This window comes from Chelonus insularis, unplaced genomic scaffold, assembly GCF_013357705.1.
Source record: "Chelonus insularis isolate UGA/USDA-ARS -01 unplaced genomic scaffold, ASM1335770v1 contig_88_pilon, whole genome shotgun sequence".
NCBI lineage: Eukaryota > Metazoa > Arthropoda > Insecta > Hymenoptera > Braconidae > Chelonus > Chelonus insularis.
This window is the reverse complement of record NW_023276776.1, coordinates 3,896,091-3,921,279: the sequence shown is the minus strand read 5'-3', so window position 1 is coordinate 3,921,279 and position 25,189 is coordinate 3,896,091. Positions and strand designations below refer to the sequence as shown.

The window sequence follows — 25,189 nt, the reverse complement described above, 5'->3', positions numbered from 1 at the left end:
TACAGTTATTTCGAAGCTTTATTCGAGTACGAATAAATGTTCTAAAATTCAAATGGTATCTAAGTTTATTATCCATTCATTTTCCCTATACATTAAAATTACTGTATAATTAAATTTGAAATCAGTATAAATAAATATAGGTGTATAGATATAAATTTGAATAGAAATTCAAATTCAAAGCAATCAGTTAATATTGTTAGTGAGAACGAAGAAAAGTTTTTGTACGAAAATAAGTGGGGACCCACGCTTCAAACGAGGATCACTTGGTTCTTGAGTTTAGTCGTTAGTGTAGAAAGTGAAGACTAAGTTGATTAATTTTAACCCTGATTTTATTTTTGTTAATTTCTATTGAAAATGGAAACGAGTGGAGTATTGGCATACAAATTTCCAGACGATGACACGTAAATTCATTTCTTTTATATAATAAATAATTGTATAAACATTCAAAGATAGCTTATTCATAAAAATATTAATTACTAATCGTTGGGTTTCTAATAATTGTAGAAATAAATTTGTGCAAATATTTTCTGAATTTTCTAGATCTGATGATTCATCTTCAAGTAGTTCAAGTAGTTCAAACTCAAGCAGTTCCAGTATTGTTAGTAAAAATATGAAACCCTCAATGAATGATGTGAATACACAAATATCATTATCTTCTAAGGATTACACAGCTTCCATTATTGATAGACTACGTGAAAAAATTATATTAATGAGAACAAATTCACCAGATGATGAATTTTTAAATAAAAGTTTCAATTCGAAAGAAAGTGAAGAGGAAATTCAAGAAACAGAAGAATCTATTTCAACCGAGTGTAATAATGTAAATTGTACTGAGGATGATAACGTTGGATCTGATGATGGAAGTACGTTGTTACAATTCTTCCATTTAGGACCATCATCAACCCAGGAAGATATTACTGCATGGTTAAGATATAATAACTTTGGAGACTTAATCGATATTTTCAATGGATTCAACTATTATGATTTGCGACGCTTGAATCGAAATGATTTTATTGAAATGTGTGGAACAGTAAAAGGAATTCAAATATTCAATGCGGTACAAATGAAACCAGTTCGACCTTTAAGGACTGTTTATTGTGCTTTGGAACCAATAGATAACAATAAAATGATATGGCAACCAGTTTATCTTCATTGTTTGAGTGCTATCGACTTTAATGCAGAAATTGTTGCACGATTCAAGTTATCAACACGTAAACATTCACTTTGGATAGAAGGGCCTTATGGAATTCATATCCTTGTAAATAATGAATTTGTAGAATATATGGAGGATAACGACATGTTTTTAATTCGTTTGGTTGAATGTAAGTATTTTTGTCATGGTAACTGCATAATTATAATAATATTCAATACACAATTAAGTCAATGAATGAATTTTTGATACAATTTTTATTCACACCAGTCTATAAGTGTTTAATTACAAGCGTTAACAATTTCTCTATTTTTTATAATAATTTGATTTTTTTCGTAATATTTATTAATTTATTGATCATTTAATTATTTAGTATATAAATACAAAATTTATTATTGATTTAATTGTATTAATAAGTTTGTTTTGAAAAACGAGTTCGCGTACCTGAATGAGTATGAAAAAAATTAACAATCAAGGATTAATTTAATTCATTTATTTATATTTTTATCAATAAATTTATTGTTTAAAATTCAATTCAATAGGTTGAAGATCAATATAATCACATTATGAAACATTATCTATTAAACATACATTATTTATTGATTTATTAAAGAACTTATAGCCATATGCTACGCTTATAAAATGTTTACACCGACTTTATACCGGCTTTAACCACTATTTTGCGACTATTACCGCTCGAAAAATTCTCGTTATTATCCGAGCAACATGATCGACGAAGAGGTCTTACTAGTTTTCGTATAACTTCGGTAATTTTCGTACAACTTCGGTAGTTTTCGAATATTTAAAAAAAAATTTGAATTCATGCATTGTGATTGGTCTATTCATAATTGGCAAAATATACCGATAATGACATCTGTCGGTGATCAAACATATTAAAAAATAAAATACCTCTTCACTTTTTCTTCTATTACCGACATAAGCGGAAATTCGTAAGAGCTTCACCCTCTTTATGTTATCCGGATACTATTGAGAATTTAACGACGCTAAATCGACGTTAAATCCACGCGAAGTCAGTATAAGAATAGTGTACGACAAAATTTTTCAATAAATCGTTAAATAATTAATGTTTAATGGTAATATTCGATATTATGATTATATTGATGTTATATTATCTAAATTAAACTAAAATCCTTGATTTATTAATTAAAGTATAAGTAAATTTATCAAATTAACCTTCAATTTTCCATTATTTTCACAGTTACTCAGTTACTTCTTAATTAATTAATTTATTTTTTTTTACAGATCCGGCCGTGGAGCATTATAAAATTATTTTAAAAAAATATTTGTAACTAATTACATTGCAATGACTAAAGTTTATAAAACTGTACTATTTGTTGAGAAAAAAAACAACAAAATGATTCTGTGAAGAAATAAAATTACTTGTAACCCTTAAAATTTTCTTTTATTTACATTAATTACAATCAGTTAGAAAATTTCTTAAATACAAAATAAAAATAAAGTATTAACTTCATTATATTACAGAAAATTATAAAATCACATCACTTAATTGCTGCTAAGATAGTTCTCATCAGAAATCACAAGTTCTTATTAGTAATAAATATGTTATTTAATAGTTTACAGGCACAAGAGGTCTTGAATCATCTTATATTTTTTGTCGTGTAATTCTCTTTAAAATTGATATTATCTTTCATTCACCTTCATTTTCATATTTTTACAAATTAATTGAGGCACAGTGCATTTGTTTTATATTGTAAATTATTAATTAAACAGAGTTTCACTGTTTATAAACAATTATAAAAAATATTTTTAATCTCTAACTGAGATTCTTCAGCTGCATCCTTAATATTTTTCCACTAGGATTTCGGGGAATTGATTCGACAAAAGCAACACCTCCTACATAAAAAAAAAGTTTGAGCTCGTGATAAAATGAATATAAAAACATCTTCATCGCGTACTCATGAAAAAATTCTTATTTACCCTTAAGTTCTTTATATTCAGATACTTTTCCTATTACAAAGTTCTGAATTTCTTCAGCAGTAGACGTTTGATTTTTCTTAAGGGTCACGAAAGCTTTAGGAACTTCTCCCGATCTTGGATCCGGAACTCCAATTACTGCTGCATCAGCTATGGCAGGATGGGTTCTTAATACAGCTTCCAGTTCCGCTGGGGGTACCTGCAGATTATATTCATAAAAATAATAAGAAATATTCCTTCACTAGGAAATGTCACTTATAATTCATAAATTCTATTATGAGTTATTTACTTGAAATCCTTTCACTTTAATGAGCTCTTTCAGTCTATCAGTAATAAAAAAGGAAAAATCATCATCAAAGTAGGCAATATCGCCTGTCTTTAACCATCCATTTTGAAGTACTTCTCTTGTAGCTTCTTCATTATTTAAGTATCCTAACATCACATGAGGACCTTTGATCCAGATTTCTCCAGTTTGGCCTGGAGTTAAAACATCACTCCCGGTTATTGGATCAACTAAGCGTACGTCACATCTGCTTATTGGATGGCCAATGCTCGAAAACTTTTTATTTGACATCTCAAAGAATGACACTGGAGAGCATTCTGTTAATCCATATCCTGTTAGAAATATCATTAATTAGTTAAAGATTGAAATGGTAAGTATTTTAAAAATATTTTCAAATATTACAGAGTTTTACCTTGAAGGAATCTCAGTGTTTCGGCTGTTTTAAATTTTTCTTGTACTCTTTCAACGTCTGAAGCAGCCAAAGGTGCTGCACCACTGATAAGACATCTTACATTTTCAAAGTATTCTGTTTTGACTAAAGGATGTGCTCCAAAAAATAGCACAATTGGTGGCACACAATACAGCAAAGTACACTATTCACAAGAGCAATCAACAATTGGTACTTTTTCAAATAAATTAAAAAATGTACTTTTGTTATTATAAAAAATCACAAATACCTTATTATTTGCTAATGTCTTTATATAGGACTCGGGAGTAAATTTTGGCAATGTAATTAGTTTAGAACCAGCCGTTAATCTCGGTAACATTACTCCATTCATTCCATAAATATGAAAAAGAGGTAGAACAATAGGTACAACGTCTTGAAAACCATCTAAAAATATATATTTAAGTTAAAAATATTATTTCAGTGAGTTTTAAGAATTTTCATGTCAAATTACCTGGTACCGATAGAACATCACAGCTGCCTTCAGTCATAGCAATGTTCGAAATTAGATTATAGTGGGTTAACATCACTCCTTTTGGAAGGCCAGTAGTTCCACTCGAAAATGGTAACACAGCTATATCTTGTGATTGTCTACATTTTTCAGGAACTTGTGGCAGTGTTTTTCCTTTTGTTAGAATATCCTATTATCGAGTGAACAATATCTCATTTAATATAAAATATTTTGAATTGAATTTAATGAACTCTAATATTTATTTTGGAATATTTCTCATTACTTGGAAACGAATCGTGCCGTCCGGCGCTGATTGAAACCCGTCATCAACAACAATAACTGGTGAATTTGGTGGAAGGGTCGCTTTTGCAGCTTTTAAAACATTTTCTGCAATCTCTGCTGATGTAATAACTGCTTTAGCTGCTGAAGCATGTAATTGTCTTGAAACTTCATCTATAAAATAAAATGGTGGGAAACTTTGATCATATTTATTGTTGACAACTCCTTAATTATAAAAAAAGTATATTATAATTTCAATCTTAACATTACTATTAATATTACAGACTACATCTAAACATATAATACATGACTGACTTCTGAATAGGATAAGAAATGCGCATTATACTAAGTTTTAATTTAATTCTTATTTTACATAATGATTTCCATAGCATGTTTTCTTTATTGCTATCAACAATGTTGAAGTTTATGATAAAAAAAACATAAGGCTACTTCTAGACTTTGCTCATATTTTCATAAAAAGTATTACAGACTTTTTACTTAGTTGCTAATCAACATGTAAGTGGTGTAGGTCAAACTTATCTAAATACATCACTGACCTAATATTATTAACTATTTGATTTTAATTTGTTATGGAAATAATATTAAGTACAAATTAACTAAGAATAAAAATATATCTAAGAATCTCGAAGCAAATCTAATCAAGAATTAAATCAGATAAGTGACTTTCTTCATTAAATTGGATGCTTAGTTTTTTAATTTATAGTTTTCAAAGATTTATATAATATAAGTAAATACAAAAAATTTAATGTGTTGATAGGTCATAAACACAAATGCACTTGACCTTACTGATGAAGGTTTAAGGCCAAGAAAATAATTATCAGAAGTAAACTGATGGAGTTAATCCACTCACCAACTGTGTACATTGGATTAACTGTAGTTACGATGCAACCAGCTTCTAAGATCCCAAGAAATGATATTGGACTTTCTGGTAAATTAGGGAGAATGAGAGCCACAACATCACCTTCTCTCAATCCCATTTTTCTCAGACTTCTTGCAATATAATTAGCATTGTCTCTTGCTTGTGCATATGTATATTTTCTCCCTGTAATTCCACATTCCTACAAAGAAAAAATTATGTCTTAATTGCTGGTAACTTTATTTTTAAAAGAAGTAATTGTTTCTTTAATAATTAGTTTGCTATTTTTAACATTAGATTATTATGTTAATTTTATAATTATGTAATAGTTAGGTAATTAATGTAATTATTGTGCGTACCACTGCAGTTCTCTTCGCCCATTTGTTTACATTCTGCCAAATGTATTCAGGTATTGTGACAGAAGGAATTTCTACGTCTTCATAGAATGAGGAAATAATTCGTTCGCCGTTGTTACCAATAATTTCTTTACATCTAGGCAAAGTTGATGATTGTCGTACAGCTGCTTTATTAGCAATCCTCTGACCATTCTTTAAAACTAATCCTAAACGTTGTACTCCGCGTCTGAGTGACTCCATATTTCCTGTTAATTAATAAAATGATTTTAATTTCTGAAAATGTCAATGTTTTCAAATAATATTAAAAATAAATACCAAAAAAAAAACCAAAAAATTATTATAAAAGAATACTGCAAATAATTTTTTTTAACTAATACAATTAATATTTATTAAAAAAAAATTGTGGCTGGACTTTGGGTAGACTGATTTGAGCAAATCAAAAATGAGTAATAAAAAAATTAGGGGCACGTCTCACTAATAATCAGAAGACGAGTATTTATCAGTCTCTAATCTAAAAGGACTGTTTTAATTTTATCAATAATTATAAAACATAGATTTAAAAATGCATACAAATAAATTATCAGTGATAAAAAGTCAATCCCCCAAATGATAAAAACATTTGGAATCTATCAGTTTCGCATGGTCCGGTTCAAAGTCCAAGTTGCACGAATACATTCATAATGATAAAATATTTCACGTAACTTACATTTAAATATAATTTTAACTATACTATTCATAACAGTATATCATTATGATATCACTTTACACTGTATTATCAATGAAACAAGTACCAAATCTTAATGACTGTGCAAAATTAATAATTCATCTGAATCAAAGTCCAGTATTCCATACATCAACGTTATAAATAACAATCATAATCAGTTTTTAATATTTTTTTTATGTCTGTTATCTCATCTCTATCATATTCACTTTGTTGATTGATAAGAATTTTTACTCAGACAATTCATAAAAAAAGTGTCTACTTCACTTAACATTTATCAACATTTAAACAAAAGTAAATGATTATTTAATATTTTACAATTTCCTTTTATCATACGCTTTATTTATATTCTGATAAACAATGTGGAATTAATATGCAAAAAAAACCTTTACATAACATGAAAAAACTTGTTTATTAATAGTTTTTTGTAAAAACTACGTCTCAGTTCCATAAAAGTATGCTCCATATAATGAGATGAAATTTTCTTGAACCAGTTTGAGATGTTTTTCTTTTAGAAAACAGTCTATACATTTTCTGATGTAGAAACACTAGAAACTTTATCACAATCTTTATCTATTTTTATTGGACTTTTTTAAAGCAGTCGCGTGTAGTGAAATATTAATCGATATGGTATAGTAAATACACACATCAACATATGTAACACGAAGGAGGCTCGACACGAGTTTGAACCAGACTGGCCGTTATGGAAAAAGAGAAGATGCAAGGCTTCTTTAGGTTTAGTGTATGGAATGAAGCAGACTCGATGCTTGTTTTTGTGTGTAAATGTGTTCTTGGAATCATGTGGGACTGATGTTGTATGGGTTATATTAGTGATGTGATCGACCAAAGGCGTAAGATCACTCCAAATTTCGAGTAAAAATTAGAATCCGAAGCAACTGGCGTACCTGGTGACGTAAATATTTGTGTATAACTTGTTGTTTTGACGACTGGTTCGTTCAGCCGGTTATATGTACGTTTGCTTTGCAGACTAGTAGGGTATATGGATGGCCGTTCAACTTTTAGCATTCAGATAGCAATTATTCCCCCTCCATTGAATTATTTCCACTAATAATATGTCCTCGGACTTTTGTATTTTACGTAAGCGGAAATACATGATTTTTTATTTTATACACTTATTCAATTTATACAAAAGCAAAATTATGGAAAAATGATGTCTAGTGAATATTAAATGACCTCTTGAATTTAAATAGCAATAAAAGTAGTTACATTGAAAACAAGTCATATTTATTTACAATCAAGTAAGTTTTCCTATTTTTTACAGTCTTCTGATACAGATTTTATCATTTACGATTAATATTTTATTTTACAGTCTGATTAGAATTATAAAAACTTTATAGTTGAATTAAAACTAGATGATAAAAATCGTCAGGTGAAATTAATAAAATTATTGCATAACAATATCGCACTTCTAAACAATGGAAACAAAACTTAATTCATGAGCACCAAGAGAAAATAGTCATCGACTTTGACTATGTGACTAAAGGTTTTGATTTTCTTAAGGAAAACTTTTAAAAAATCGATTTTTATTAATAAATTGTTATTGTTATAAATCATCACAATTATTTATTTTATTTCAGATAATTATAAAGTGTATCATCGAACCTCAATGATGAGATACAAATGTTACTGATTTGAATAAAAAATAATGACATTAATGATTTCTGAGTTATTTTAATGTTTTAAAAATTATACAAATTATGACGAATAACTGTAATTTGCCACACTTAATTTCATGGACATAATTATGTTTACATTCAAAAGCCGCTTTGTAGTTTACCAAAATAATAGTCTCCTAACTTATATTACATAATAGTAATTTAACATTAGTAGTTTATTACGATTCGTTGAATTTATATTGCTATTATTCTTCAATTCAGCTTATGTGAAATCAATGGAAATGAAATATTCAGAGCATTGCATAATTAGCATTAGAATACTGAATAATTACGCTCCAAAATATACGTAATTACTCTAATGTTGATATTCATATTTTAAAAAAATGTCACTTGTACTTTCAATCGACTATAAAAGGATCTAATTATAGTGGTATTGTTCATTTAGTTTTATAAACATGGTATTGTTGGTTTAAATTATTGTGCACATTCATTTTGCAATGTCGTTTTTTATAGCTGATAGAGTTTGGCTAGTTGGTGAATTGGATTGAATAAAGAATATAAGAATCAAAAGGTCATGAGATTTGCATCCATTTCGTTTGTATTTTTATTCATTTGGTGCACGACTGGTGTTGTTGGTAATAAAAAACAGACATGACAAATTATACTAATTTTTTCACTGTTCTATTATTTATTTGCACTTTTAAATTATTAAAATTATTTATTATTGGAATAATTATGATTGATAAATATACATTGAAGTTCAATTTATATTTACTTGATGAATTCATTTCAAAATTTTTTTTTTTTCAATTACTAGCTTCTGATTGACAATCAAATAATTAAAACTTGTAGAATCACATTCAGTGATGACGCACGCCTCTTTGGACGTTGGCAATATAATATCTGTAGTCATACCTGAGAATTCTCCAACAAATATAAATGTAGACCAATTAACTTTGGACTTCAGGCGACAACTTGAACGAATTAAGCAAAATCAACTACTCAAATCAGATTATAAATCAGTTTCTTTAAAAAATAAATTGTCTGATATCTCTAACAACAGAGATCAAAAAGGTTTTTTAACAAAAACATATCAAGGTAAAATTAATTATTATTTACCACAAAAGTTTAGATCTAAAACTAATCTACGTAATTTGAAAAAAAAATTTCGAGGTTATAGAAGGTATCCATTATCTTATGATCAAAAGAAGAAGTTAGAACATTATAATAACGCAATAATTAACAGAGATCAACGAATAAAACATGAAAAGCATGGAAAAAATTCTCAAACTAATCCGATCCGTCGTGATTTTTATCAATTCCATAAATTTGATAATGCTGTAGATGATGACAACTATCAAGAAAAATCCTCTGGAGATGATAAAAATATCTCCAAAGATTGGAATCCAGAAGAAGCTGTTGAAAACTCTATAAATAAAATAAATCAAGTTGAAGTTCCTTCAGATACTTATAAAAATACTGAACAACGAGTGATTCAATTGAGTGAACCACGTGTTGAGTCATCTTGCTCGGTAGTAAATAAAGCGAATAGAGTGGGAAATACAAGAGACGTCACTGCAAATGAATTTGAAAAGAATGGTGCTGTTACCAATGATTGTACTGAAGAAATCGATGTTGATGGTCAAGTGATTTCATCTTGCTATAATGACAGCATTGTAAATTATGTAGAACCTACTAAGAGTTCCAATAAAGAAGAGATTAATTATGGAAGCAAAGATAAAAATTATGAAATAATAAATAACGGAAATGTTAATGAAACAATGAATAATAATGATGACGATAAAGTTAAGCAAGAAATATTTCCAATAAATATTCAAGTTGAAGACTTTAAAGAGGTAGAACAGATAATACAAAACCCAGAAGACATAATAGATCGTTTTAATTCAACTGACACTGATAACGATATAAAAATAGATGGTGAGGATAATACAAATACTTATGTTGCAATAAATGATAATTTACAGAATGCTGCTTTATTGACTTCAATCAATCGAGAAAATAAACATTCAAGTAATATGGATAATTCCAAAGGTCTTACAAACTCTCTGTATGAATATGTTGATAAAAATCGTAATGTAATTGAAGATCAAGAACCAGTGGCTATTGCTTCTGAGAGGATTTCTTATCATAATGGTATGCAAAAAATTCAGAAAACAAAACCTGATAATGCACATGTTAATATTGATAATGAAAATTTTGAAATAAGAATTCGAAGGTCAGTTAATGACAATGTTTTATTAAAAAAATCGACAAAAGCTCATATTCCAAAACCTGATGTGAAAAAATGGAAATCTAAAGCTAAAGAAAAAGTTAAATGGGTTCCCATGAAGACATCTATGAAGTCTAAAAATTCATGGAAGTTATATCCTAACGTGAAATCTATTAATTAATTAAAATTATTAATTAAAAGTATATATATATAACTATTTTGCTTGCGTATGTTATATAATGATTACTTAGCTAATTTAGTTGATAAAATTATTTGATGCTTGTATTTTTAATTAGAGCTTTGGTGTTGAAATAAATTTAATTTCTCATGAAGTCAGTAACTTTCTATTGGATTTACAAATTCCGCTTAACAATTTACATGTTGAATAAATGTTTAATGTCAAGGCTTTATTGAACAATTTGTCACTTTCACTTAGACCCAATTTCTACCATCTTACATTTATTTAAAAGCTTATTCTACTTGTTTTGATCATTGCAGGATAAACATGATCTCTTAACTACATTCAGGTCTCGTCTTCTTGATTTTTATTGTAAGTTTTTCCAGTTTTATCGTCACTTAAATTTCCATTATCATCACTTTTCTGTTCCTCAGAATAATCATCACTATTACTATCGTCGATAAAATTTTTATTTCGACGGTTAACATGAACATTCACGTTAGTTCCTCTTCCATCACTGTATGATAAACTGTAAGGTTTACCCTGATTTGCAGCCACAATAATTTTAGGTGGAATAGAAGGTAATTTACTTAAAATATGTTTTGTTGTGAATGAGTGAATTTTAATAGGTGTTAGAAGTGGTTTATTTGGTCGACGAATGATCATTGGTAACTTTAGTTGAGGGACATAAACATTGAAAGGAAAAATATGTCTCATAAGTCCATTTGAAGACATACGATTACGGAGAGAAGGACTTTTTAAGGAGTTGTGTTTCATATTTCTTGACTGTTGACCTGAAAAAACAAACTATTTTATTGTTTAAATATCACTTATTTATAAAAAACAAAACTAAAATAGAACAAAAACAATCTTTACCGTAACGATTTTTTTTAAAATGATGATTTATATATCCAGTTGATATTTTGCTATATTTTCTTCTGTGTATGATGTCAATTGGTCTGAAAGTTGTCGGATGAATGTATTCTACCCTCAAGCTGTTACTGTTATCAATCAAATCCATTACTTCTATACGATCATTGTCTGAAAAAATAGTATTTGGAAAATAAATAAATGCTACAGATAGAAAACTTTTTAATTATAAAATGTCAGAAACGAATGTTTTTAGCATTGATAAAAATGTCAGCCAAGATAGATTTTAGTAAATGATGTTAATAGAAAATAATTTTTATTACTTCAACAATATGTTCACTCAATTAAATTTGTTTTACCTTTATACTTAAAAATTATTTATGGAGTTTTTGGTTTTTTTTCAGTTTCTTTTGTATTTGGAGACTTGTATTGCTCGTAATAGTCTGGACTATTTCCACTAGCACCACTTATAGGTTTATTTTCAGACTCAGGATAATATATGTCATTGTCATAATGAGTTTCTTGTTCATTAATTTTATGCACTGAAAATATTTAATGTTATTTTAAAAAACTACGGAGAATGATTGTGATCTTTTTCTTTATCATTAAAAATCATGATTTTTTATTTACCTAGGGTATCAGTATTTGTATGTATTTCAGATAAAATATTAGAAATACTGTAAAAGAAATGAACAACCTCATTGAATTTTGTAGTAATTTCACGGCCTAAATTTTCTGTGATATTTCTAGTGTCATAATGAAGAGCAAAATTGGAATGATACGATTGAGATATATAATAATTAACTTCATCAATCTTATTATTGATCAATCCTTTAAGTCCTGTCTTCATAACTGTCATTTGATCCAAAAGTACTCCTTTTATTCTGTACATATTTTCTTCAATTCTATCAACTTTTGCACATAAATCTAGAACACAATTTTCTTCTTGTGGTTTACCATAATCTAAAGATGGTTCTGTTGGAGTAACTGGTTCAATTCCAGGAAAAGTTAATTCAGGCGTTGGTATTGGAGTAGTTGTAGTTATGATCGGAGTAGTAACAAAACTGACTGTTGAAGTGGTTACTAATTGCGTAGTAATTGTACTATGTTCACAAGGACATGGACAAAGGCAACTGCAAAGTGGTGCATCAACTGCTGTGTAAACTTTAGGCCACGTTGTTTTCTTTGGAGTTCGACCACGAGGTATGCTAGAAGAGACTATTGGACAGCGACAATGACAACCACAAATGCAGAGACATTGCCCCTTGAAACCTGCTTTATCCAGAGGCATAGGTGGTACAATAACAGTGGGGGATGGAGTAGATGTTACTGGCGGTGATAGTGTTGTTGTTGATGTTATAGTTGTTGGTATTTTTGTAGTAGTAGTAGTGGTGGTGGTAGTAGTAGTAGTTGTTGTAGTTGTAGTTGTAGATGTTGTTTTTGCCGTTGTCGTAGTTGTAGGAGTTGTTGATGAAGGAGTAGTGCTGTTAGGTACAAGGCTTGGTTGAGGAGCAAAAGTAGAATCAGTCGGGATAGTGGGATCTTCAGGATGTGATGGATAACGCGAAGGTGTTTCTGAAAAAGAAATAGTTGTAATTAAAGTTGAAAGGTCTTCAATAAAGGTTGAAGGCAGAGATGAAGGTTTTTGAGTCTCAGGATGTGTTAATAAAGTCGATAAATTGATGAAAGGATATTCAAGATATGAAGTAGTTATTATTGTGGTTGAAGTTGATGTTGGAGTTGTAGAAACTGTACTTATTGTAGTAATAGGAGAAGGAGAAGTGGTAGGAGTAATTTCACAAGCTGTTACTGGAGAGCCAGGTAATAAAAGATGCCCTGTATCGCTATGATTACATTCAACATTTGGGGTTATTGGGGATTGAACTATTGCTGAAAGCTGTGGACCATTTGTTAGGTTACCTGTTATAGAAACAGGTAGATTTGAAAAAAATATGAACCCTCCAAGACCTCCAAATATTCCCAATTTGTTGCCTTGTTGATTAAACAATTGATTATTAATGCCATTGATAGAAATGATTGGTTTGGTGTTGAAAAAAGGAATATTTATGACAAAATTTGTATTTGGAGTGGTGGATGTGTTGAAAATAAGAACCGGAGGTTGTTTGGAAGGAGGCTGAATTGTTAGGGGAGTAGTGGTAGGAATGAAAATTGAAGGTTGCTTAGAAAGAGGTTGACTTATTAGAGGTGTAGTGATAGAAATAAAAATTGGTGATTGTTTAGAGGAAGGTTGAGTTATTTGAGGTGTAGTGCTAGAAATAAGAATTAGAGGTTGTTTCGTCGAAGATTTATTTGGAGTGGTGGATGTATTGAAAACAAAAACTGAAGTTTCTTTACTAAAATATTGGCTTGTTGAAAATAAAGTGCTGGAAATAGGAATCGTAGGTTTTATACTAGAAGGTTGAATTGCTGGAGATATAGTAGTGGAAACAAGAGTTGGAGGTTCTTTAGTAGGAGATGGACTGATTGGAAGCATAGTATCGGAGACAAGATTTGAAGATTGATTTGAAGTTGGATACATAGTAAATGATGAAGTAGGTGGACTTGACAGCTGTTGGAAGGGTAAAGGCGTACCAGCAATCTTTTTACCAGGCACAGATGCGCAGTTCTTCCAAAATGTGCAGTTTCCTAGATAACTTTCCAAATTTGAAAACCGATTAGCAAAATTTAAGAAGTAGGTTATCATATCACTGTGAACTCTTGCTATTTCTGTATTAATGCTGATCACCACATGGTCGAGTTTCTTATCGATGCGTAGAAAATGAGATTTCATTGTGACGTCTTGATCATCTAGTCGAGTAATGACTCTTTCACAATCAGAAGATATTGAACTAAGGTGGGCAAGTGTATCATTCATTTGAATTGCATTATCTTTCCACATGGCAGATATTATTTCAAATCTTTCAGCAAAGTTGCTTACGTTCCATTGTAATGTTTGATAGTTATTCAACAATCCAGAATAATCTGCTTGAATGACATTATATATGTCCGAGACATTTAATAGTATTGTATCAACTGAGTCGAATATTTCTGTCACATTTGTAGACAGCTCGGAAATTTGAGACTTAATTGTTTGCATTTCTTTTTTCATGTTTTTGAATTCATCGCCAAAAAATATTCGAGAACTTACTTCTGGATCGAATGGCTCTTCCTGTGTATCAGACTCTAAAAATGGAAACATCAATAATGACAGCACATCGATTTTAATTTATCAAATTAAATTGTTTTGATAAAATTCTGTTATGTTGAACTTTAAATATATATATATATTAAAAAATTCTCGACAATATATGTTATCATACCTGACTCTTCCTGATCTACTACATTAGGAATTTTGTAATGATCATAAATATATATAGGTGTAGGTTTTTTTGCAGAAATCGAAATAAATAGCAAAACTAAAAGATAATTCGACCACCTCATTTTAACAGAGAATAAAAATTGAAATAAATATATCTGTTTTTGCAAGTACTCATGAGCTATAATTGACGAGTAACATTACCATTACGCTGATTCTCTCATTTGCAATATGAATTAATGATTCAGATCAACGAATACACTTCCGTAGCTTATCATGTAATTAAATTAAAAGATATTTTAGTTTTGAGAGTGTTTGAAATACTAAACTAAAATGTAATGATTTTCCCAATGAGTGTAACATGAATTTGATTGTTCTTTGGACATGTGATAAATTTATTAATTCCTACTGAAGAGAATTGGTAATGAAACATCATTCTTCAAGACATTTCCAATTATTCAGGACCGTACTATTATTATATTATTGGTCAAATATTTCTGAATGAAGAAATAATAAAAAATCTTGGCTGACAATTTTTTATTTCATTAAAAAAAATAATTTTTTTTTTATGCAAAAAAACTGAAGTGACTTACAAATTTCTTCAACTTGATGAGAAATTCCTAATGCTAATAATATTGGCAAATACACTTCTGGGATCATATTCCAATTTTTTCACTGATTGGTTTTTTTTTATTTATTTTCAAAGTTGGGATATAACTTAGTCATATCTACTAAACCACTTGAACAAACTTTCAAGTTACTCTGTCTTTCTAAAATAACAAGGTAGTGGTAGCAGGCACTAAAATCTAATGGTTTCAACGACAAGGTATCAAGATAGCAAGATTTATTTCAAGCTATAAATTGAACCTGATTTAGTATCCAAGGATGTAATGATAAAATTTTAATTGAATTAATGGATCAAATTTATTAACTGATGAAAGCAAACTAATAAAGCCAATTAAGAAGGTCTTCACTACTACTTATCTCATTTATTTCTTTATTTAGAACATGATCATATAAATGTCTTTAGAATTATGTCTAAAAGGTATTGTTGTTTTGGTAAACATTTTATTCATTGTGTAGGGAGAGAAATCAAATTATCACATCAAGGAGTGATTTATAACACCAAATACTCTTATAATATCTATATGATCCATTCATCATATCTGATTAATTGTACAATAAATGGATCAATCATTTTATATACACCAAAATTTCATAAATTATATGTTTTATTTATTTTCAATTTATCATGAGCATTAGTAGCAATAAAAATAATCTGAAAATTAGTGTTTGATTGCGCATATAATTTTTTTCTTCAAGAAAAAGCAGAACCAGCAAACCAATAAATGAATTTTTAAACGAGTCCATTGAGATAAAAAAAGGAGCAATTTTTTTTTACTCTTCTACACTTTTTATAGATAGTTGAAGTTTATTTTAGCAAGTATGGACGTACTTTTATTAACTGGAATGCAAATGACTTTTTTTTTTAATAATAGATGAATCATGTGGGAATTTTCTCATAGATACCCTTAAAAGTATTATTAAATATTCTAATAAAATTTATCGATATTGAACTGAACAATAAATTAGTCACATACCTAAAATGCACTGCAGAAGAGCTATATTATAAATTTTACCATTTAAGAGCAAGCTATTATTCTAATTTAAAATTAATTAGCACAAGTATGCTTTTAAAAAACCCCTTAACTAAGCTTAATTCATTTTCTTGTATCTCATATTTAATAAATATTTATTAATTAATTATAAATACTGGATTATTATATTTGAAATCATGAAAATGATAGACTGCAATGATTTAGTCATTATGCAAAATCAGATTTCCTGGAAAACAATCAGAAATATTTATTTTTATCTATGATATGATGAATAGTTAAAAAATAAAAATTGATTACTCTAAAAATAACAAAATAGAACAAAGTGACAGGAAATAAAGATAATGACATTAACGCGGTTCTCGTACACGTGAAGTTTTTCAGTTGATCATCTTGGTGCTATTATACATTACAAAGTCAATAAAACGCTTGCGCAAGTATGCATGTACTTTTACCCCTATCTGAAAACGACGCCGCTGCAGTAATCCTTATAATATTGATCTCGTTCACTTGTACTTGGTGGATTTTATGATTTTGCAATGCGCAATCGCACGAAGCTTTTGCAAGCTCTGTGAGAAAGCTCACCAGCGCCACTTGAATGCTTTTGCCATAGTCTATGTAAATCCGCAATACTAGTGCAGTGAGTGAATTCGCCTCGAAACTGTCACCTCAATTCTCGTGGGTGAAAGATAGGAAAATAATTCTCAAGTTGTATTGCACGTGATTTGTCTTAGTTAACAGATAGAATGAATCTTATTTTATGATTAATTTGATACTTTTGAAATCTTTCTTATAATTTAGTATTATGTTTTCTCTTAATTCTAAGTTAAAGATAAATGAAATAACGTAACATTTCGTTCAAGAAAATTTTTTAAAAACCTCTAATGTAATTTACTTGTTTACTTTTATGAACTAAAAATACTTGCGATCACGTGCATTATTTTCATGATAACAATCGTATTTTTCTATCAACATTTTATGTTAACATTTTTGATTTGAAATTTAGGCTTCAGATACCTGGATTGATAAGTCAATGAATAGCATCACTGAGCTGTTCAAATGAGTACTATTTTCCTAAACTGATTTCAACAATGAATTCATCGTGACATTCCATCAATAATCATTTAGTGCAATATACACTTTTAACTTCTTAATTATTGTTATTATTCCAAATTTATTTTTCTACTGAAAGCTTTTAAGGTATTTAAATGACAAAAAATATCATTGAATGAAATTATTTTACACTTAGTGGTTAATAGTATAAAGAAAGAAATCCACAGAAACTGTGATTGACATACAGATGTGTAAATTAATATTTTAAAATAATAAAAATAAGAAATACAGTTTTTCTTTATTCAATGAACAGCTATTGTACATGATACTCCTGTTGCACGAAAAAATTTGAAGAATGGGTTTCAAAGCAGCATCATGGTATTCATATCATTTATAAACCCTGAAACTCTTCTATATTTTTACTCTTCTCACCTATGCAGTTAACAATAAAATTCTTATGGCCTTGGACGAGTGCCACAACGAGTAAATTCGTTTTGAAGCAAATAATCGTGAGATCTTATTAACTTCAGTTTAGTTGGGATAGTACAAACTACACCAGGTAATTAATTAAAGAATGTTAACTATATCTTTTCTTACACCTACATCCTTTTATCTACATCAATGATATTGGTTGACATTTCAAAGTTACCATGATCCAAAATTTCTTATATAATATGGAGTTTATTAATTATTCAGTAACTTTTAAATTTTTCAACAATTGTGTAAAGAATCAATCTTTTTCATTGACAATTATTTGAACAAATGAGAGCCATTGTAAAAAAAAGATCCATTTAATTTTTAAAAATTTTGACCCACATTTTCAATTGCTACAGAAACGTTCTTTGTATTCATGGAGTAATGAATATTCAACAAAAGCATGGAACTTAAATATGTTAATTTTGAAATAAAAACATTTTCACACACTAGTTGAGATGAATCAATGAAATTTAATTGTTGTGATTTAATTGATTATGTTTTTATCATTATTGTGATTAGTTGTTTTTTTTAGAATATTTAAAAGACTGAAAAAGTCTTCTTTGGTGTTGATAAGATGGATTATTTTTAGTGAATAAAACATGTCATGTTTAATCTACATTTTATCCTATCAAATCATTTCAAGGTTTTATTTTTAAAAGGTCATTTAATGATAATCCTATTTTTCAGGTCGAGTTCACGTGGCATATAACAAGCATTCAGCACATAAAATAGCACATTGGAAATGTTGCTGTGAGCTTCATAAGAATTACTTTTATTTTGAATAGAAAATTAAAAAAAGTGTCAACGATGGAGTTTGACTATTTAATAGCAGGTTCGTTAATTTTATAAACAATTAAATTTCATTTTTATTATTGTGTCTATAAAAGGAAAAAATATTTGTATTTTAACGTGTGTATCTATATTATAACATTAAATAGTCAAGATAAAAATAATCAACACAGAAAATTAGATTTGTATTTAGTCTTTAAGACTGCGTATAATATTAATTAATGACATTAGTGGAAATAATGAGCTTTCATACGGTGATATATCAGCTGAGGGTAAGTCGGTAGTAGAAAAAGTAAATACAAGAGAAAATCAAATGTAAATAAACTATTTTTTTGAGTAAACAACAATTGGTTTCAATGTAGAACAGGTAGAATATAGTTAATTGAACTAGTAGACTAGTAGTGATGTTTATTTGATGATTGTAACATAGATTTATGATGGAAATTTTTTTTTTTTATAAATTGAAAGATTTTTTTTTGAGTAAAATATTAGAGAAACTTTTTTAAAATACCATTGGATATTTTTCAGTGTCAATTTTACTTGCGGTCGCAAACGTCTGTCATGCTGAATGTCAAAGTGAGTGATTAATAGGATTAGGTTGAGAATAAGTGATATGCGTTTGAATATGAGTAATGATAAAATTAAGTTAATTATCATGTAGAAATAAATTTTAATTAAACTTTTGTGGTTCCTATGAATTCAACAGCACGCTCCATTTATTGCTATGAATGTGATTCATGGACAGATTTGAGATGCAAAGATCCATTCAATTACACTGCACTACCAAGAGACCAACCACCACTCATGACTTGCAATGGATGCTGCGTTAAAATGGTCCGAAATGCCAAATCACGTGAGTGACAATCAATCATTCATTTCCTATCAATATTAATAGCTATCAGTATTTTTAGCAATTTTCTACATAACATTGGGAAAATATTCAGCTGATGATTTTAAACTATTTCCATAGTTTGAAAACTTTTATTAAAATTATTTCACTGTGAGAAAATTTTTCTTTAGAATTATAATTATGGAATTGTAAATCTCTTTGAAATGGTTTTATTGACATTAAAAAAATATCTCTCAAAAGCTTGAGCTCTTCATAAGTATACTTTAAAACTCTTCATTATGTTTTTTTATTTTAATCATTCACATAGTTATAAATAAAAAAATAATAATCTGAATATATTTTACCTTTTCTCTGAGTTACATTATTTTTTAAAAAATCAATGTGAACTCCAAGTTCTTCCAATTATACCATCGTAACTATTAAGAAAATTATACTTAATTCTTTGAAATTCAATTTAAAAGTTTCAACTTGTCATTATATTTTTCCAAGAATTATTCGAAGTAAATTGAATATAAATGTTCATGTTGTATTCAAATATTTTTTAATGTAATTATAATAATTTTAATACAATATAAAAACCAACATATTTCTTAAAAATCGAATTTTAAAGTTATAAAAGCTTTCAAACTCCTCATTGAAAACGACTCACACCAATTCTATTCTATTCTGTCTCTATTGTGAATTCATTCTATATCAACATGAACGGTATTGAAAAAGTGTTTCAACATGAGATATGGAATATAGTCCATAACTAAAATATTGATAAAACTATTTCAACTAAAGTTACAATTATTGAAGCTCCAGTAAATATGATAAAGATAAAATTTTATCTATCTTTTTCAATGAATACATTCCACTTGAATTTAAATAATCTCTTTAATTAAATATCACATGCAAATAAGGTATTAATATTTATAACTATTGATTAAATATGTTTTCAACAAACAAAATTATTTTAATTAATGTAAATTTGGAAAATCGTGTATAAAAAAATATCGTTCCCTAAAGGTTCCGGAATGTTCCTCAGTGGGGGAAAGTTCCCCGACGTTTTCCTGGTGGGACTATGGGGAACAAACGGAAAGCATAGAAATGTGCATAACTTCCATGCAAATGATGGTACAGGGGTGATCGAGGGCTCAAATGGAAGATCTGGACGAGAGGAAATAAGTCGATATAGTTAAGATCATCATTGAAGCCTAATTAATGCTAAAATTAAAGCAATTTCCGGTTTTACCCCATTTTATGTGTGAAATAATTAATTTTTTAAAAGTTTGACCGGATTCCGCATTTCTACGCATTAAGACGAAGAGAATGAGTGGTCAAACTTGAAAATCGGACAACTTTGATTTTTCGACCCCAAAAAATGGCAAGTGGTACCCCTTTCCATTTTTTTTGGCCAAAAAATAAAAGTACTTCGATTTTCAAGTTTGACCACTCATTCTCTTCGTCTTGATACGTAGAAATGCGGAATCGAGGCACCGGTCAAGAAAATTCACTTTAACACCCTTAAAAAGGGGTAAAACTAGATACACATTAAAAGTCATCATCCCTTTGACTTTAAACCCTTATAACTCATAAACGGACAGTCCAATAACTATTTTTAGGGACGTTTTAGAAACTATAAAATCCAAGCTACATATGGATATCCATAAAGTAGGTTAAAAAAATTTCCTTCACCCTTAAAATCGCTAAAAAGTTAAAAAAAAATCACATTTTTTTTGGAGTCGGCCAACTATTTTGGCCATTTTGAGTGTGAAATAAATTTTTGTAACGTTTTTTATGAATATGTATGTTTAGCTTAGATTCAGGAGTTTCTAAGCAGCTCTTAAAAATGATGATCTGTTCATTATTTCACGAGTTATAAACATCCAAAGTCAAAGAGTAGTTGATTTTTTGACCGTTACTCGACTTTGGACCTCAATAACTCTCATATAAGTCACCATATAACGATTGTGAGGACGTCTTTAAAAACTTCAGAATCTAAGCTAAACATACATATTCATAAAAAATGTTACAAAAATTTATTTCACCCTCAAAATGGCCAAAATAGTTGGCAAACTCCTAGAAAAATGTGATTTTCTTCTATATTTTAGCAATTTTAAGGGAGGAGGAAATTTTTTTAACCTACTTTATGGATATCCATATGTAGCTTGGATTTTATAGTTTCTAAAACGTCCCTAAAAATAGTTATTGGACTGTCCGTTTATGAGTTATAAGGGTTTAAAGTCAAAGGGATGATGACTTTTAATGTGTATCTAGTTTTACCCCTCTTTGAGGGTGTTAAAGTTAATTTTCTCGACCGGTGCCCCGATTCCGCATTTCTACGTATCAAGACGAAGAGAATGAGTGGTCAAACTTGAAAATCGGAGTACTTTTATTTTTTGGCCAAAAAAAATGGAAAGGGTACCACTTGCCATTTTTTGGGGTCGAAAAATCAAAGTTGTCCGATTTTCAAGTTTGACCACTCATTCTCTTCGTCTTAATGCGTAGAAATGCGGAATCCGGTCAAACTTTTAAAAAATTAATTATTTCACACATAAAATGGGGTAAAACCGGAAATTGCTTTAATTTTAGCATTAATTAGGCTTCAATGATGATCTTAACTATAACGACTTATTTCCTCTCGTCCAGATCTTCCATTTGAGCCCTCGATCACCCCTGTACCATCATTTGCATGGAAGTTATGCACATTTCTATGCTTTCCGTTTGTTCCCCATAGTCCCACCAGGAGAACGTCGGGGAATGAAATTTTCTTATACTCGATAGTTCTATTGATATTTAAATATTATGTTTTTAAAGTAATCATTGAAGCTTTTAGATTAATAAATCAACTATTTTTGCAGCTTACGAAAGTGTACGGAGAACGTGCACTTCACAACTACAAATAAACTTATTCATGGTGGACCACGTGTGCATGATGGAAAGTACCGGCACTGGTCACATGTGCTTCTGTGAGGAAGATATGTGCAATCGCGTACCTCCATCCTCATGTTCAAAAACAGATTTCCTTTTAATCCTATCATTTTTCCTAATTCTTAGTTCGCTCCTAAGGAGCCCCGGCTTGCTTTGTAGGTCGCTGTGATCATCACCGTTGTAACTACACTGCTCGTTCTTCTCCTGTAGAAGTCCTCATAGATGAGTACACATAATGTGTCACTTTCGATTGGCATTACAAATTTTTTCATACACTCTCAATCTATATATACCGTCAACAATTCGATTTTTGATTCAAAAATATTTCAAATATTATTCATTTAATAATTTCATATAAATTTAACATTTTTCCAAAAATACCGGTTATAAATTTAAGCTACATTTCAATAATTTATCGTATTAATAAATATTTTAACTTGCGCTTATCATTCAGACAAATTGAAGCTTGACAATATAGATAAAGATTACATTTTAAATTTTACATTTTTCTCGTCTATAAAAGATTTATCGTCATTTTAACGATCAATGCAAATCGATATCATTATCATATAGAGTTTAGAAAGATAAAAGTATCTAATTAAAAAAAAAAGATAATAATTAATTTTTAAAAAAAAAGAGCGATTGGATTGAATAGAAGTAAATAATTAATTATTGAAATTTGCGTAAGAAAAGTAATATTTCTTGTTATATATTAACATATACTTAAATGACAAACAAAAAATATTTTCCTGCCTTTCCACAAGGAATCATAAAATCCAACCTTTTCTTACAATTCTGAATCCTCAAATCTACTCTCAGAACAAGAAAAAACTAATTAGATACGCTTAGAGAGCGTCTTTCACGGCGTGTTTATAGCATGCCCACCAATTAGCTGTGTTACATTAGAAACTTCCAACTGGAAATGATTTATAAGGACATGTATTAATTTAAAATGCGACTTTAGTAGTATTTATGTTGCAAAAAAAAAATCATATCAGTGTCAAGGTTTTTCTTTTTTTTTTCTAATTAAAATGAAAAATGGTTAATGATGATTTGTTAAAATATATAAAATTAAATCAAACATGTTCATTTATGTGAAATATAATTAGAAGGTGATTTCCGGTTGGAGCTTTCAAATTTAATTGAATGTAGATAGATGAATATTTAGGTAGATATGACGAGTATGGAATGGAGTCTCTAAAATTGGAAGATGTATCAAAGTGACGAATTTCTAGTTAATATTTTTAAAAAGTCTATCTCTGATGATTTTAAATATTTTTATATGCTATTTATAATTATTTATATTATATATAATTAGTAAGCTTATTAAATTAATCTTCAGTATGCTTTTAGTTTTATATTTTATTTCTCTTGAAAAATCAAATGTTCAACACGAGAACTGAACATTGTATTTTATTTATATTTATATGTTATATTTGTTATTTTATATAAGTATGTTTTCAAATAATTAAATTAGTTATTTCAATTTAATTTCGATATTACTTCAGCATGATAATGGATGAAAGAATGTAGTCATAAGGTTTGTGAACTATTTTAAACATGCTCTTTTTAAAATTCACTCAATCGAAAATATTATTTCATTATTTTTAAAATATTCTTTCTATTTAATGTGATTCTTTATGTGATAAATTTACGAATGCTAATTATGCATGATTGCATGAGATATTTTGAATAATTTTTCCCTGATATATTAATGTAAATATTTCTTCCATTGTCTAGAATTGTTTGTTCAAATGTGACATTTAATTAACTTATTAGTTAATCAGAAATTTTTGTGATATTAATGAATTAAATTCATTTATTTAAGATTAAGTAAATTTGATAATAATTTTTTATTCTCATGCAAAATTCTTTTTTTTTTTGCATACTATAATGGTGATATAAATAATGTCTTTTTGAATGAACAATTAATTAACCCACCTACCACCCTAAAATAAAAAATTAACGAAAGCACTACGTGGGCCTTCAGCTCTTGATTTTTGTCTCAAATTTCACGATTCACTGAATTAACAATTATCATTATAATGTTAAATTAATAATTATTTTTAAATGTATAATGATGAAGGTGAAAAATAGAGATCAAGCTTGAGTTGAACGCGCATGTCCTCACAGAAAGGCTTTATAACGGAGCCTTTTGCCAAACAAACTTCACGATTCCCAAATAATAGATTCGAGAGGTTTATTTGGCAAGCCATGCGGCTCGTGTCGCGTCATTTGTTCATTTTCGCACGCACGTCGGCGAGGCCATTTGCTACATTATTTGCTAACAACTAAAAGCGTCCATTAACATTTTTCTTAACATCGTTGTAAATAGATTTATTCTGTAATTCAAACCATTAACTCATGTAAAAATCATCTTATTTACAACTCAGAAATGACTTATTTACTAATGTTAACTTAATTATTTCTTATATTATTGCCAAAAAATTATAGTAAAACTACCATAAGTACCAATACTTTATTTTATAATCACGCGAAATAAAAGTGCCTTAGTCTCTATCGTTAGATTCGTGTGAATAATTTTCAAGCTATGACTTAAAAATTATTTATAGATGCCAAATTGAAGTGCGAATGATTTGAGAACTTTATTTCAAAAATGAGTTATTAAATAGATGATATTTAGTAGTTATTTGGCCTCGCAGTCGATTCAAATCCACGTGCCATGTGAGGTGAATGAAATTAAGAATAACAAGATTCTCGCGATTGTCAAATTTTCTTGGA

The 25,189-nt window shown here is 28.8% G+C and overlaps 5 protein-coding genes across 7 annotated transcripts; 3 read left to right on the top strand and 2 right to left on the bottom strand.

Annotated features, from left to right (window-relative positions):
* Positions 1 to 227: 227 nt before the first annotated feature.
* Positions 228 to 2,566, top strand: LOC118071632 (transcription factor CP2-like protein 1). The gene is made up of 3 exons (XM_035090866.1): positions 228 to 401; positions 541 to 1,322; positions 2,414 to 2,566. The coding sequence occupies exons 1-3, from the start codon at positions 355 to 357 to the stop codon at positions 2,458 to 2,460; spliced, it is 876 nt and encodes a 291-aa protein (XP_034946757.1). The 5' UTR covers positions 228 to 354; the 3' UTR covers positions 2,461 to 2,566.
* On the bottom strand, positions 2,555 to 7,553 carry LOC118071630 (4-coumarate--CoA ligase 2-like). Its single transcript, XM_035090862.1, has 10 exons — positions 7,424 to 7,553; positions 5,801 to 6,042; positions 5,436 to 5,643; positions 4,569 to 4,738; positions 4,289 to 4,475; positions 4,067 to 4,221; positions 3,802 to 3,982; positions 3,396 to 3,721; positions 3,110 to 3,305; positions 2,555 to 3,025 (listed from the first exon to the last, which is right to left on the bottom strand). Exons 1-10 carry the CDS (start codon positions 7,542 to 7,544, stop codon positions 2,946 to 2,948), a joined length of 1,866 nt encoding a protein of 621 aa, XP_034946753.1. The 5' UTR covers positions 7,545 to 7,553; the 3' UTR covers positions 2,555 to 2,945.
* On the top strand, positions 7,018 to 10,677 carry LOC118071631 (MATH and LRR domain-containing protein PFE0570w-like). 2 transcript variants are annotated; one of them, XM_035090865.1, is made up of 6 exons: positions 7,018 to 7,426; positions 7,506 to 7,777; positions 7,849 to 8,022; positions 8,117 to 8,585; positions 8,669 to 8,790; positions 9,008 to 10,677. In XM_035090865.1, exons 5-6 carry the CDS (start codon positions 8,730 to 8,732, stop codon positions 10,564 to 10,566), a joined length of 1,620 nt encoding a protein of 539 aa, XP_034946756.1. In that variant the 5' UTR covers positions 7,018 to 7,426; positions 7,506 to 7,777; positions 7,849 to 8,022; positions 8,117 to 8,585; positions 8,669 to 8,729; the 3' UTR covers positions 10,567 to 10,677. The 2 variants fall into 2 exon arrangements, with proteins under 2 accessions (XP_034946756.1, XP_034946755.1); XM_035090864.1 differs by having other exon boundaries at positions 7,018 to 7,431.
* A 118-nt stretch (positions 10,678 to 10,795) lies between these two features.
* On the bottom strand, positions 10,796 to 15,566 carry LOC118071810 (uncharacterized). Of its 2 annotated transcripts, none has more exons than XM_035091222.1 (3): positions 15,343 to 15,566; positions 11,440 to 11,604; positions 10,796 to 11,357 (listed from the first exon to the last, which is right to left on the bottom strand). In XM_035091222.1, the coding sequence occupies exons 1-3, from the start codon at positions 15,407 to 15,409 to the stop codon at positions 10,909 to 10,911; spliced, it is 681 nt and encodes a 226-aa protein (XP_034947113.1). In that variant the 5' UTR covers positions 15,410 to 15,566; the 3' UTR covers positions 10,796 to 10,908. The 2 variants fall into 2 exon arrangements, with proteins under 2 accessions (XP_034947113.1, XP_034947114.1); XM_035091223.1 differs by lacking the exon at positions 15,343 to 15,566 and adding an exon at positions 11,793 to 11,907.
* Positions 15,567 to 16,995: 1,429 nt separating this feature from the next.
* qvr (protein quiver) lies at positions 16,996 to 23,788 on the top strand. Its single transcript, XM_035091570.1, is given in 7 exon segments — positions 16,996 to 17,565; positions 17,732 to 17,977; positions 18,583 to 18,727; positions 19,213 to 19,260; positions 19,391 to 19,537; positions 22,378 to 22,582; positions 22,584 to 23,788. Coding segments are annotated over 5 exon segments (525 nt in total). The 5' UTR covers positions 16,996 to 17,565; positions 17,732 to 17,977; positions 18,583 to 18,702; the 3' UTR covers positions 22,684 to 23,788.
* Positions 23,789 to 25,189: the final 1,401 nt, after the last annotated feature.